This window comes from Gopherus evgoodei, chromosome 4, assembly GCF_007399415.2.
Source record: "Gopherus evgoodei ecotype Sinaloan lineage chromosome 4, rGopEvg1_v1.p, whole genome shotgun sequence".
Lineage (NCBI taxonomy): Eukaryota > Metazoa > Chordata > Testudines > Testudinidae > Gopherus > Gopherus evgoodei.
Genome location: NC_044325.1, coordinates 92,118,485 through 92,132,142, shown reverse-complemented (window position 1 = coordinate 92,132,142; position 13,658 = coordinate 92,118,485). Strand labels below are relative to the sequence as shown.

The 13,658-nt window shown below is 36.9% G+C and overlaps 1 protein-coding gene across 3 annotated transcripts in view; it reads right to left on the bottom strand.

Annotated features, from left to right (window-relative positions):
* The window catches only part of ANO3 (anoctamin 3), a 403,783-nt gene that overhangs the window by 135,951 nt on the left and 254,174 nt on the right, over window positions 1-13,658 (bottom strand). For all 3 annotated transcript variants that reach the window (XM_030560189.1, XM_030560192.1, XM_030560190.1), the window contains one exon: window positions 4,098-4,234. In XM_030560189.1, coding sequence (XP_030416049.1) covers window positions 4,098-4,234 — 137 coding nt within the window. The remainder of the gene's footprint in view (window positions 1-4,097; window positions 4,235-13,658) is intronic.

Sequence of the window (13,658 nt, the reverse complement as noted above, 5' to 3'; positions counted from 1 at the left end):
CAGGTTTTACCAAATTAGCAGTTTGCATGTTCAACATTTAAAGTGCATTCTTTCATGCTTTTGTCAAGTCATATGAACGTGAACTGTGAATTTCTTTGAATTTAACTAAAGTTGTCAGAAGAAAAGTCCTTTCCCCAAACTGAATAAATGATAGGCCTATTTTTAGCACCACTTTTTAAAAACATTATTGAAGGAACCTTGAGTGTGAGTGAGAGTGCTCTGGAAAAGGTTAAATGACGCTGGTGTCATCCATGAACACATGCCTATCTTTCTTAATAAAAAGATGGTTTTGACTACTACTGTAGCTTCTTCATATAAGAAATCTTTATAAAGAGTGTTCCTTTTTTCCCCCCTAAGACTCACAGGATCACTGTTCGCCCATTTTAGAAAATTTGTACAAGAAAAAATGTGGGTGTAACGACGTGTAGCATCACTTCAAGGCCTATCACACATGTATTATGGCAAGAGCAGGCAGACAGCAGAGAACACCTGGAAAGAACAGGTTTTGAAGCTCCCCCCTCAGAATACTGGCCCTGCCCAAAAGTTATTTGCTCTTAAGATCTGACAGGGTCAAATTATAAAGTGCTATGGCTGCTGGAAAAATATTTCCCCATATTGTAATAAAATTCACCATTCATTCACTAGTAAAATTCCTTAGTGAGGCAGTTTCCAAAATATTTACTGAGTCATTTATTTAATGAAACCTCAAAGTAACTGAGAGCTGTGTACTTATGAAATGTGTTCATTCAGCAGCTCATGAATTCCATTTTACGTTCATCATTCCACCTCTGCCCCATCTTTTCTCTTGAATCATTAACATTATTTATTGTTGTTTTTTCAGATTGCATGAGCCTGCTATTGGTTTTCTGTCAAGATGTTCTACTCTCCTGTGATTCTCCTTTCAGATCATAATGCTCTCCGCATATTTTTACTTTTGGTTATTTTATGTACTGAAGCACTTTTACAGCCAAATCCTTCCCTTCTGATGTGCACTCTTGGTTCCCCTTGAACTCAATGGTAGTGGTAGGAATATGAATAAAGTGTTTTATGTGAGGATGACAATAAAGTGGTCTGAACTGGCAAAAGAATACCGAGGATCCCTTGGAATAGGACAAGTAAAAATAAACTCGTCTGACTTAAAAAGGAGATGGAATAAAATGGTAAGACCAGAAAGAAAGTAATTAATCAAAGGAGTGGAAAATACAAGTAAATAATGTTTCAGTTCTACAGATATCATACTACACTTCTACCATGCTCAGCTTCCTTTTCTACCTTTCTTGTAAGCTTAGTGGTCTCCCTTACTTCCCTTCAATCAGATGGGTTTCACGTCTCCTCTCCTTACTTTCAGACAAGGTCAGACTATATTGAGATGCATTGCTGGGGACTTTATTACATTCCCCTCTTTGTTTGAGCTTTTCAAACTAGAGTGTGCAATTCCATATGCAGACACTTAAATTTTGCAACACCTTTGATAGTCAGGCCCTTTAAGTACAATATACTTTTCATATAGTATACTGTGAAATATACTTCTGGCTTGCCATAACTGTAGCTCCTTTTTACAACACCACCCAGTTCCACATCCCTTTTCTGTCTACCTGTTAAAGCTTTTTCCATTTCAATAGGTTTTTAATTCATGAACTTTAAACTTATACTTTTAAAACATTCAAAATTCAGCAGGGCTGCCATTCTTCTAATTCAGAGTTTCTTACTATTACAGCCATTGGTCATCTTTTCCTTTTCATAGTTGCAGTATTATTCATTTTGACCAATCCATTCCATTCATTTTGCACATGGATCTCTGCACTTTGGCAGAAGTTTGGTTCCTTATAAAGACTCACTCACTACTGAATGTCTTGGTCCCATTCCTTTCATCTTAATTCACTCTATATTGTTCCTATTCCTTACACTTAACTATCAACACCAAGATTTTCAGTCCCTAAAAATTTGACTTTTGGATTAATACATGGCTCTTTTTGCATTTTATTTACCATGGCCCTTGTATGTGTAAACCTTCCATTCTGTGACATGAGAAAACAAGGGAAAATAAAATTTAAAAATAAATGTATCTCCTGTGTTATTACATTCAAGTTTTTTTATGCTGCCCCTAAATACTTAATTTTCAATGTGCTGCAGAATTGTGTATTGAAAATACAATTGCTTTGCAAAAATTGTCATGGGGTAACTGAAGATTTTGACATGAGGCAACTGTGGCTTTTAGCACCTGCAAAGGTCATATGGGCAAATACTCATTTATACTCAGCCTGCTTTGACAGCACATCCCCTCAGCAGATGCTTTAGAGCAGCTTTCAGTATTCTTGATGTGTACAGAAAAATATTATCCAAACCGCCATACACCAACACAACACACATCTCCCAGTAAGTCACTGTGAAGTGCTGTGTCACAGACCGAATAGCTAGCATCACTGTATTTCATAATGGTATGAGACATTGATCTTGGAATAAATCATTTCTTTTCAGCACAGCAACATAGGCTAATATGCTGGTGTATGTTTGATCTTTAATTTTTTTTTTTAATTTCTTATGATAAAAGTCCTTATTCAACCTCTCTCTTCACCCTCCCTCCCATTAAAACAATACGAAGGGCCAAGTTCTATCCTCTAGTGCAGTTTCCACTGAAATGGATACAGGTTACATGCACGTATCAGAGAACAGAATTTGATCAAAGAGAGTAACACAAACAAGAGAAAGAAAAGGAAATGATGACTCTAGTTTTTAAATGAATTTCTTATCTCACCACCTTATGTAAAAAGCATCTCATGATGTGTAAGGTATCACACCAGGAAAACCTCACAGATCATACAAACTGTTGGCCATATGTGGTGCAGATTCCTGCAGAACTACGGTAATGACAATAGTGTGATATAGAGCATGAGTTTTTCATTAATTATAAGATTCTTTCCCTAGCACATATGTAATGCTAAGTTAACAGGCTGCCAAAACCACAATGGGAATCAGGTTTCTGAAATGGCATAATGCTGATCAAACCTGGTGTTAACATGTAGGAAAAAGTACCTCTGGTTCAGTTCCACTAGATGCAGATTTGTGTAACTGTTGTGTGCCCACTTAAAATAAAGTGGCCTTAATTTGGTTTATGAATTAATCTGTGAACTAAGCGAAACCAAATTAAGGGCACCGAATTCTGAGGGTGTCCACACAGGGATTTAATGCAATTTAACTAATCCACATTTAATCTGAATTAACTAAAAAGTGTGAGTTTACTTTCCTGAGTGTCCCCATGTAGACAAGCCTTAAGTGAAATTCAATTTGCTAAATAGGATGAAACGACAGTTTTTACTCTGTTCATATTCTTGATCATGGTAGCTTTTTAAAGTGTTTTTGTGCCTGTGTGTCACACAGGTCCCTTCACATTACTCATTTATATTTGGAATAATTTTGCCTTTCATTAGCTGTGATTGCCTGAAACTGATATTTGGAGTAGGATTTTATTTTCTTATTTTTCTAGATCCCTCGACTTTTAATTTACTGCAATTAAGCTTCTGAACACACCCACTACTAATTCATTGGGATGCACAGAACTGACTTTACTTCTTCTCTATACATTGTGGTTCATATGCCCTTAATCCTATACCTTATTCCAGCCTTTAAATTTTTAGAAGACTCTTGGCTCGTATTTTTATGGGTCACAAAGATACAATCTTAGTCTTTTCACTATAATTGTTGTCTATTTATTTTTGGTTTACTTGTGCCCCTATTTCTATAGTGAACTCCTGCCAATGTTATTGTAGGTCATGCTCATCAGAATAATGAAGTCTTTTACTTCTCTTTCTGTGGAGATGCCTGAATCTAATTCTCTGAGACATTCTTGCACGACATCTGTTGGGGATTTCATGCTCTGAAATCTTGAGAGCACTTCTGGCCTTATTTGTATTGCTTACTTGAGCCTTTATTGTTTGGTATCCCAGTGTTGCCCTTAATTCTATAGAGAACTCCATATTTATTTATTTTTAAATCCAGCTGTAACATAATCATTCCCTTAAGGTAAACTTATTATATTTCTCAGAATTTAACCACATTACGACAATTCACATAATTTAATAAGTACTGTGGTCCATTACCTTCAAAGATGACTTAATCCGAGGTTCTGGTTTCTGTCTGGTAACTGTGTTTTGAATAAGCAGTGACTGATCTGTGCGAGAATCATAATTCCTATGTTCTGAATCATCTGTATATGTATCTTTGTCTTTTCCTATATCTCAGGGAAAACAAAACAAAACAGATAGGCTCATTTGAGATTATAATGGAGACATACTTGTCGTACTATTACAGATGTAGTTGAGATAAGAACAATCCCTTTTAGCACCCTCATTTGTGGCTTATAATATTCCCCCCTTCCCTACAACAAACTTTTGATCTGAAATTTTATCATGCTTGGTCTCAGTTTAGATGTGAAGCTTTTTCATTTGTTAGATTTTACATAAAATCTGTTCTGCAGCACTGGAGTTATCAGAGTGAAAAAGCATGATTTCAGCTGTTCAAAAAAACAACAACCAGTCATGTTCAGAGGCTTTTGTGCTTTTATATAACTCTACAAAGTTTGGACTTAACACTTCCAATTTGGTGTGCAACACACATAGAACGTGGTCTCATGAAAGTCAGAAGACCTGGATTCTATTCCCAGTTCTGCCACAGGCCTGCTGTGTGACATTGGACAACACATGTTAACACTCTGTGCCGCTTTCCACCATCTGTAAAATGAGTATAATATGCTATTTTCCTTAAGTTAATGTTCGGAGCTATTTAGATCCCTCAGCTGTAGTCAATGGGAACTGAAGATATTTGGCATGTTGCAGAAGGTGCTCAGCACTTCATAGATTGTGATTGCAGTTATCCAGTACTCAAATTTCTTCACAAACATAAGCTTTGGACAGCAGATGGCCCACTCCCCAGCCTGACAAGCCTTCCTCCCTTGCAGGTCTCCTGCTACCTCATACCACCCAGAGTGGTTTTCTAGAGGAATTAAATGAAAGACGAGAGTCGGAGCTTGAGTTCTAATATTAGCTGTACCAGAGGCTTTGCTGGGTGGCCTTGGGCAAGATGCATTTCTGCCTCCCCACACCTAATTATTACACAGGGAGCACACTTATTGTAAGTAACCCACAGAGATATCATAAGGGTTAACATCTGTACAGCAGTTGAAACATGTAAAGTACTACTTAAGTGTTGATTATTGTTATCACTTGTATTATGGTAGCACTCCAGCCAACATCAGGAACCCATTGTGCTAGGCACTGTAAAAACACAGAGCAAGAGATGGTCCTTGCCCTGAAGAGCTAAAATATAAATACAACTGTACCTTTCTTTCATAAGTGTATCCAAATGAGGGAAGGGAGAAGGGCAACAATTCTGATAGTCTTTTTCTAGGGCTTTTCCGATTATCTCCAGTTTGAATTGTAAATATATTTGGGACATCTCCAGTGCATGCTGCCTATCCAGTTTGAATGTTGCAAGTGGGCAGAAGGACAGTTTTGTGATTAAGTGACTGAACTGAGATTCAGGAGACTTTTGTTTAGTAACTGGTTGTACCACAGACTCCTTGTGCAACTTTGGACAAGTTACTTAATCTCTGTGCTTCAGTTCCCTACCTCTAAAATTGGCCTAACCCTTCCCTACTTCGAGGGATTTGTGAGAAGAAAGTATTAAAAATATTTGTGACGTATACAGAGTACTTCAGTACCTAGAAAGTAAGGATATTAAAATAGATAAAAATTACTTTCCCCACCACATCAATGACATTATTATATGCATATATGTTAGGAGATGCCTTACTTTTGCGAATTTTTAAAAGAAAAGGGGAACAAATAAATTGTTCCTCTTGCAATTGCAATTCAGCCATATTGCAGCTATATAGACATATTTAAAGACAAAGTTACCACTATATACAGTGAGCCAAGTTCTCATTTCAGCTTTCACATCAGCTTGTGAAAATCAGAGTAACTCGGAATAGCACTTAACCCACTAATTTTAAACCTTAAATATGCTCTCAAGAACAAGTAATGGATGCTGTGGGAACGATAACCTTGAATTTTGTTTGCTTAGAATCACAGCTGCCGTAATATAGTATTTTTCAGTTAGTGTATAGGTGAGCACTTGAATTCCACAGAGTAAATCTTACAGAAAAAAAATAACCAGGATTATTTTATGCAGCCTATAAACATTGAGATACATTATTAAATTAGGAGTTATATGGAGAATTGTTTATTTTTTAATTTAATTAACATCACAATTACACAGAATGAGCACTCAGTAACTCAGATCCTGCTATAAACTAAAACAGATCTGTAGTAATCTGTGTTAAAGTCAAGTGAATGTGCCACTTGATTGTTAAGACCACAATACTCCAGATTTCTATGTAAACAAACCATTTATATAGAACCTTTGACCCAGTGTGCCAGGTAACAGTGTAACTCTAATAACTTTACATGAACAAAATCTAAACAAGTAGTAACCAATAGGTCATAATAAAACCCATTTCAAGACAGAAAAGACATCTAAAACCATGAGAGGGGATAGTATTTAGAAAAGACAAATAATAATAAAGAGCAACAAAAAATGAATACAGCTAAGAATATGGTTAAAAGACGGACAAAGGGAACGAATCAACAAGTCGTGGAGGGTTTGGGAAAGAGTTATAACGTTTAGGAGTCTGAAACAGTGCAGATAGAGCTCAATCCTGGGAGGTGCTGAGCACCTTCAACTGAAGTTGATGGCAACTGAAATCATTAAGCACCTCACAAGATGAAATTCATGGAATAGAGGCTGCGAAACACAAAAGAAAAAAAGACAGAGCCATAATCTTACAACTCTTGCACATTAATTGTTCCATTAACTCCAGAAGGACTACTTGCATAAGTAAAGGCTTCTCACACGAAGGAAGTTTTGCAGGATCAGACCCTATGTGAATTGCAGGACTTTAAAAAGTTTTGCCAAAAAGTGATAACTTTCAATTAAGGTTCTGAAGTGTCTCACCTCATTTGCTGAACGTACCATTACTACTGTGCATTAAGTCATTTTAGCTGACCAAGGATACCATCTCTTATTTACATTACATGTTCTCTGAAAGAAGATATTCCCTATCATCTCATTTGAAATACAGCTATCAGAAAGGCTTTAGAAGCAATATTTAGTCATGCTACCAGAAAGATCAAGAAATTTAGAAGTAAAACAGGGTTTTAATAGAAAAGAAATAAAGGTTTGTATATGTTTTGACTGTAATTGTTTCATACATATACAAATATGCACACACACATCCCTTAAAATCACCTATAGTGTTCTGTGAAAGGTATTCAGGCGGTGGAGCACAGCAGAGGGGAAGGCAGGGAATGCTATCCTGAATTTTAAAAGAGCATATGTATATATTTGTGATTCATCATTATTTTTAAGACTTTAGTGTAAAAAAGGGGTATAAAAACTAAGGTACGCCCATCTAAACACCAAGAAGAAAAGCTGACCCAATTCAGTGCTTGTACATTGATTTGCTGATTTGAAAGATCATGAAGTAATGTATTAGGTATAATCATAAGGAGATGAGTTCAACCAATATTATCATTTTTCCATGCCAGAGTCTCTGATCAAAAATTAATTTTTCATAGGTTGAGTGGTCTGACATAAAAATGTTCAGTGTGTTATTGAATCATGTCCAAAGTTACCTCAGAAGAGAATACAGTAGCTACTCTTATTCAGAGGTTTCAGATACCATTGAAAAGGTACACAAGATTAGTCACCTGAATTGAAACATTCAATTCATGACTAGTGTTATTCATGCCAGTTTTCTGCAAATATGTATTTTTTTTAATGGAGCGATGTATTCTCCATCATTCAGCATTTTTTCTTCTTCTTATACAAAATTAATTTCTCTCTCATTCTGTTAATGATTTTTCTTCATCATGCTCCATTAAGTGGAGTTTCCCTCCAAGTCCAAAGATAAAATTAATTGTCTTGGGCCATTTCAGTTCAAATATAATCTTGAAAGTTCCCATCACAGAGCATCCAGCTTCACTAATACAGAATGTCATAGATAATAGTGAAATTTTAAAAAGCTACTTTCAGTAGGTTTTGATTTTAAAAGTTTGAAACCTAATGTTTTTCCATTTATACCAGCACCTATCTTTTGTCATCTTTCTCCACCACAATTTAGACTATAAAATACAAAAGCAAGTAAACATTGAACTGCAATTTGCAACTGCCAAAGGCCAAAGAAGAGACATCCCTGGAATTTATGATTAAAAAGTTTAATTGTCTGGGGATTTTTTTTAAAATTCAGTCTATCCAAAAAGACAGCAAAAGGAACTCTCAGTCCCAGATTAGTTCACACTCTTTGGAAGCATCTGTCCTAAAATGATTACAAAGCAAAGAGAGGCTTTATTTGCCAGCAGCTTCAAGGAATGACCATCAGAACAGCCTGCTACTTCATGCTCTCTCCCCACCTTGTAGGAAATTTACTGTTTATTTGATCCCCTTATTCTGCCATCATGACTTGCCAGAAGCTATGATTACTGGTATAGCTGTCATGGTTGATTAAATCTCTCAACTGACCTTGCTCTTGTGGATCGTGGACAGCCACTGGATGGAACCACCAAAAGCTGGCCTGGTTCCAGAGAACTATGCTTATGGAACTTGAGCATCTGGCTTAAAGCCAGGAACTTCAGAATAGGCTTCTTTGCAAACTTCAGACCACATCTCCAAGCCAACTTCCTCCTCTTTACAATAGTGTTTTCTGTCCCACAGCTATTTTGAGACACAAACATTGGACAGGGTAATGCCAGTGAAAGAGATTTCCCCTCATATGTCTCAAAGAGTTTACATGCCCTGTTAAAGACAATTTTTAATGTGCTTTCATTTTTTTTATTTTAATTCAGAATTGCAGCAAATGGATCATATTCTCAGTTGCATAGTTCCATCTGCTTACACAGTTTGACATCAGCTGAGAATCTGCCCATATGCATTTAAATATATCAACTGAGCATGCATAATTTAACACTTGTTCTTTACTTTAACATAATAGTAGAGAGTCTACTTAAGACTTCATTACAGTAAGGCATGGCAAGAGAAACATTATTTGAAAGAAGGTCTTTGAAAACTTCATTTGAAGAAATAAAATATTTTAATGTCAAAATTATTTCAAACTACATCTGTGGCGGTGGGAAGGGCAAGTTGCAATTCCCTAATTTAATGAAACGTGTTGGTAAAAATTTCAAAATCTATCCATTGAGGCACTTATGCTACTTCTTCCCTGTTATAATGTCCAATTCAAAACTATCAAAACAAATATCAGACTGTGAAGGCCCTTCTTTAAAAAAAAACCAACAAAAAACACAAAAACTTCAGTGGTGACACATTACAGTAACAGGTTTCAGAGTGGTAGCCATGTTAGTCTGTATCAGCAAAAACAATGAGGAGTCCTTGTGGCACCTTAGAGACTAATACATTTATTTGGACATAACCTTTCATGGGCTAAAATTCACTTCATCAGATGCATGGAATGGAAAATACAGGTAGCCCATGAAAGCTTATGCCCAAATAAATGTGTTAGTCCCTCAGGTGCCACAAGGACTCCACATTACAGAAAGAAACAGTGACAAAACAGAAGAAACAAACAACATCTGGGTGATAATGGCACATGCTGTACAAAGTTGCCTAGTAGGGTTTTTATAGTCCACAACAGAATTGTATGGTAAAGGGTGTCTGCTCTCGTTCCGCACATCCCTTCAAAACCTATAGCCTCTCAGCAAGCACTCCGCAAATGAGTCTTAGACAGAGATTCTGTTATTTCGTTGGTATAAATCAGGAATAATCCACTGAATTCAGTCAGGATTTTGGACCGGAGTTCTGAGGACAGGATCATTATATTTATGTTCATATTATTTGTTCTGGAAATGACTCCTAAGCATATTTCTTCCCTACATAGATTCTTTGGGCTCCTGAAGGCATAATGTGTGGGCTGCTTTTTCAGGCCTTTTCAGAGACAAAATACAGGAACCCATTATCACAGCTTTAAACAGCACATCCATTCTCCCTTATTTGGGGTGTTCATGTGAATTCCCAGAATATGACCAAAAGAAAGAAGGCTTAGGTTTTGATCCTTGAAACACATGTGCAAATACTTAACTTTAACTTACTTTAAAGTCTGAGATTATTCATATGCTTAAAGTAAGAGCATGTATGTTTGCAAGATTGGCATCTATTAAGAACAAAATGACAGTTATTGTAATATTATTTTCAGCAATTAACATAATTAGTGGGAAATCTTTATTTCCAATATAAAAAGTTACACGTTTTTGTTAAGTAACCATGTAAACTACATTGAGATTATTTTAATTGCTAAGTCATTTTTGAACAGAAGTCACTTAGCAAGTTTTATTTAAAACTTCATTAGCCTTGATTGATTGTGTGATTATAGTACTCTGAAGGCCCAAAAGCAGTATGGTAGCCATGCAGGTGGATAAATAAGCTGTTATGATCATTAATATCTGTAAATTATACTATTGCTGAGGGAAATTTTCTATATTGTACTAGTTAAATTTTTCTAGTCCTGGGAAATTAAGGTAGGAGCATGAAGAAAGCAAAAAAAAAATAAAAATAAAAATAAAAATTAGAAGAGTGGTATTTCAAAGAAAACCACAGACATTTTGACAATTTTAGCAAACAAAAAAAAAATTAAAAAAGTGACTTTTACTTTTAAAGTTAGGATTAACTCATATTCCTACTGAAGTCAATGGGGAAAGGATTTGACTTTAATGACATTAGGTATCTATCTATCTAAAATGATCACTAGTATTTCAGAATGCTATACATGGTAGATGGGAAGCACATGATATGCACTTGGCCCTGCATTCCACACTCAGTAGTGAAAGTGATTTAAAGGCGTTCCCGGCATCGCTCAGGAGGACGGTAGACCTCTCCTTCAGAATTGATCAGAAACTTAGGAGTCTGGTTAATATGTTGTTTGTTTTGCCTTCTCAGTCACATAAAAATGTGATTTCAGTGCTTACACATCATAGAAGGCATCTAGCCTTTGAGCATAAGCAAACTCTAAATCTAAATAGATCATTGTGAAATTCACACTGAAAGAATGTAAGAGATTAAAAACTGTTGACTAGACTTTTTAATTCTAGGAACCCATTGTCTGGTAATGTCTGAAAGCACTCAGTATATAATTTGGATACAGGTTTCCCCACCAAGGTTTGGCCATGTTAAGTATGTGTCTTCTGGATAGCAGGAGACGGGACACTAGATGGGGAGGGCTCAGAGTTATCTGGCAAAGAATTCTCTGTAGTATCTGCCTGGTGGGTTTTGCCCACATGCTCAGGGTCTAACTAACTGCCATATTTGCAGTCAGGAAGGAATTTTCCTCTGGGTCAGATTGGCAGACACCCTTGGGGGTGGGGGTAAGCAGTTCATTTTCCTCTGCAACATGGGACATGTTTAAACTTGCAGGTTTAAACTGGTGTAAATGGTGAATTCTCTGTAACTTGAAGTCTTTAAATCATGATTTGAGGACTTCAGTAACTCAGCCAGAGGTTAGGGGCCTATTATAGGAGTCAGTGAGTGAGCTTCTATAGCCTGCAACATGAAGGGGGTCAGACTAGATGATCACAATGGTACTTTCTGACCTTAAAATTTATGAGTCTATGGCTATGGGAGCCATTTCACATCTAATAATGCCTTCTAATAATGCCTAAAATAAACACCCCTGCACCTCTTGTATAAGAAAATATTGACATATTGCTGCTCCCATTTTTACATCTTACATAATATTGCTAAAGTTTTATTTTTTTTACTATTATTGTGTAGAATACTGTATGGTTTTTGTTTGTTTTAAACAAGACATAGCACATTGACAAGGAAATTTAATTTTAAAAACTGCCATTAAATAAAGTAGTGAGGTACTTCAAGGATTTTCTCATCACTGGATAGTCTCAATCCTTAACTCTATGCAGTGACTTCAACCTATACATTCAAGGCTGGATCCTATACTTCAGCAGTTCTCAAACTGTGGCTCGGGACCCCAAAGTCGGTAGCAACCCCCTTTGAATGGGGTCACCAGGACTGGCTTAGACTTGCTGGGGCCCAGGGCTGAAGTCTGAGCCCTACTACCCAGGGCCAAAGCCAAAGACCAAGGCCTTCATTCCTGGGTGGCAAGATTCAGGTTAAGTATCAGAGGGGTAGCTGTGTTAGTCTGGGTCTGTAAAAGCAGCAAAGAGTCCTGTGGCACTTTATAGACTAACAGAGGTATTGGAGCATGAGCTTTCGTGGGTGAATACCCACTTCGTTGGATGCAGGATTCAGGTTGTGGGCCCCCTGCCTGGGGCTGAAGCCCTTGAGCTTCAGCTTTGGCCCCCCTGCCCAGAGCAGTGAGGCTCAGGCTTTGCCCCCTCCGCTACCAACCTGGGGCAGTGGGGCTTGAGCAGACTCAGGCTTCAGTCCTACCTCCTGGGGTCATCAATTTTTTTTTTAATAATCAGAAGGGGGTTGTGGTGCAATGAAGTCAGAGAACCCCTGCAATAGTTCTTAGTCAAGTGAGAATTCCATTGAAATCATAACTTGACCCTTCATCAAGAAATTAGCAGGCCATTTGTTTAAATGGAATTTTCAGTCCTAAAATATGCAAGTTTTGTTGATAACCTGAATAGAAAAGGAACATCAGCATGGGACATTCAGACAAATATATCAATATTAATTAAAATCTGTTAAACATTAAGTTTGCAAAGTCAAACACTCAAAAGTTAGGACATGCAAGGCTTATAGATGCCTATACAACTTGAATTCTATCCCTTTGTGCATATGCGTTATGATACGGTCTTTAATGACATGATCACGTTATTTTTTAGCAGGACCCTTACCTCATTCAGGGCACAGCATGGGACAGTGTTCACAGAGTGGGTATTTCTTTCTTTCTTTCTTTTTTTTTTAAAGCTCATCATTAAAGATGCAGCAGCTCCATGCTATATTTACAGAGTAGCAGCTATACTTCACACTGAATACAGAATTATTAATTACCTCATCAGGTTTTCAATAGTGCTCATCACCACAATATTTGAGCAATTCACAAATTTTAATGTACTTATCTTCACAATACCCATGCAAGTTAACAAGGTATAATTATCCCCATTTACAGATAGGGAACCCAGGCATAGAGAAATTAACATTTTAAAAGTGTCTGAATAGTGATTTAGTACCCTAAAATCGCAACTCCAGAAATTATTTAGGCACTTAGGAGACTAACTCCCATTGACTTGAAATGACAAGCAGCTCCTATGTCCCAAGTCGCCTCTGAAATTGGGACTTAAAATAATTCAGGTGCTTTTGGAAATTCAACCCTAAGGCTACTCTGCACACCACTGGCAGCAGCATGTAGGGTACGTGTAGCTACATGCCCCAGTGAAAAGCAGGTTGCGTCCAGGAATGAAAGGTTCTGGCAGGGGGCAGGCAGTGGTGAGCTGTTGGAGACTGTAATGAAGACATTGCCATAAACTTCCATAAAGATTGAAAGATTACATATTCTTAAAAAAGTATCTAAATATTGAATTTGATCCATCAAGGCTGCACCTTAGGTCTTTTGTGATGTCTTATGAAGAATGCAATTATATTATAGCCTTAATTACCAAATTCTGTTTTCA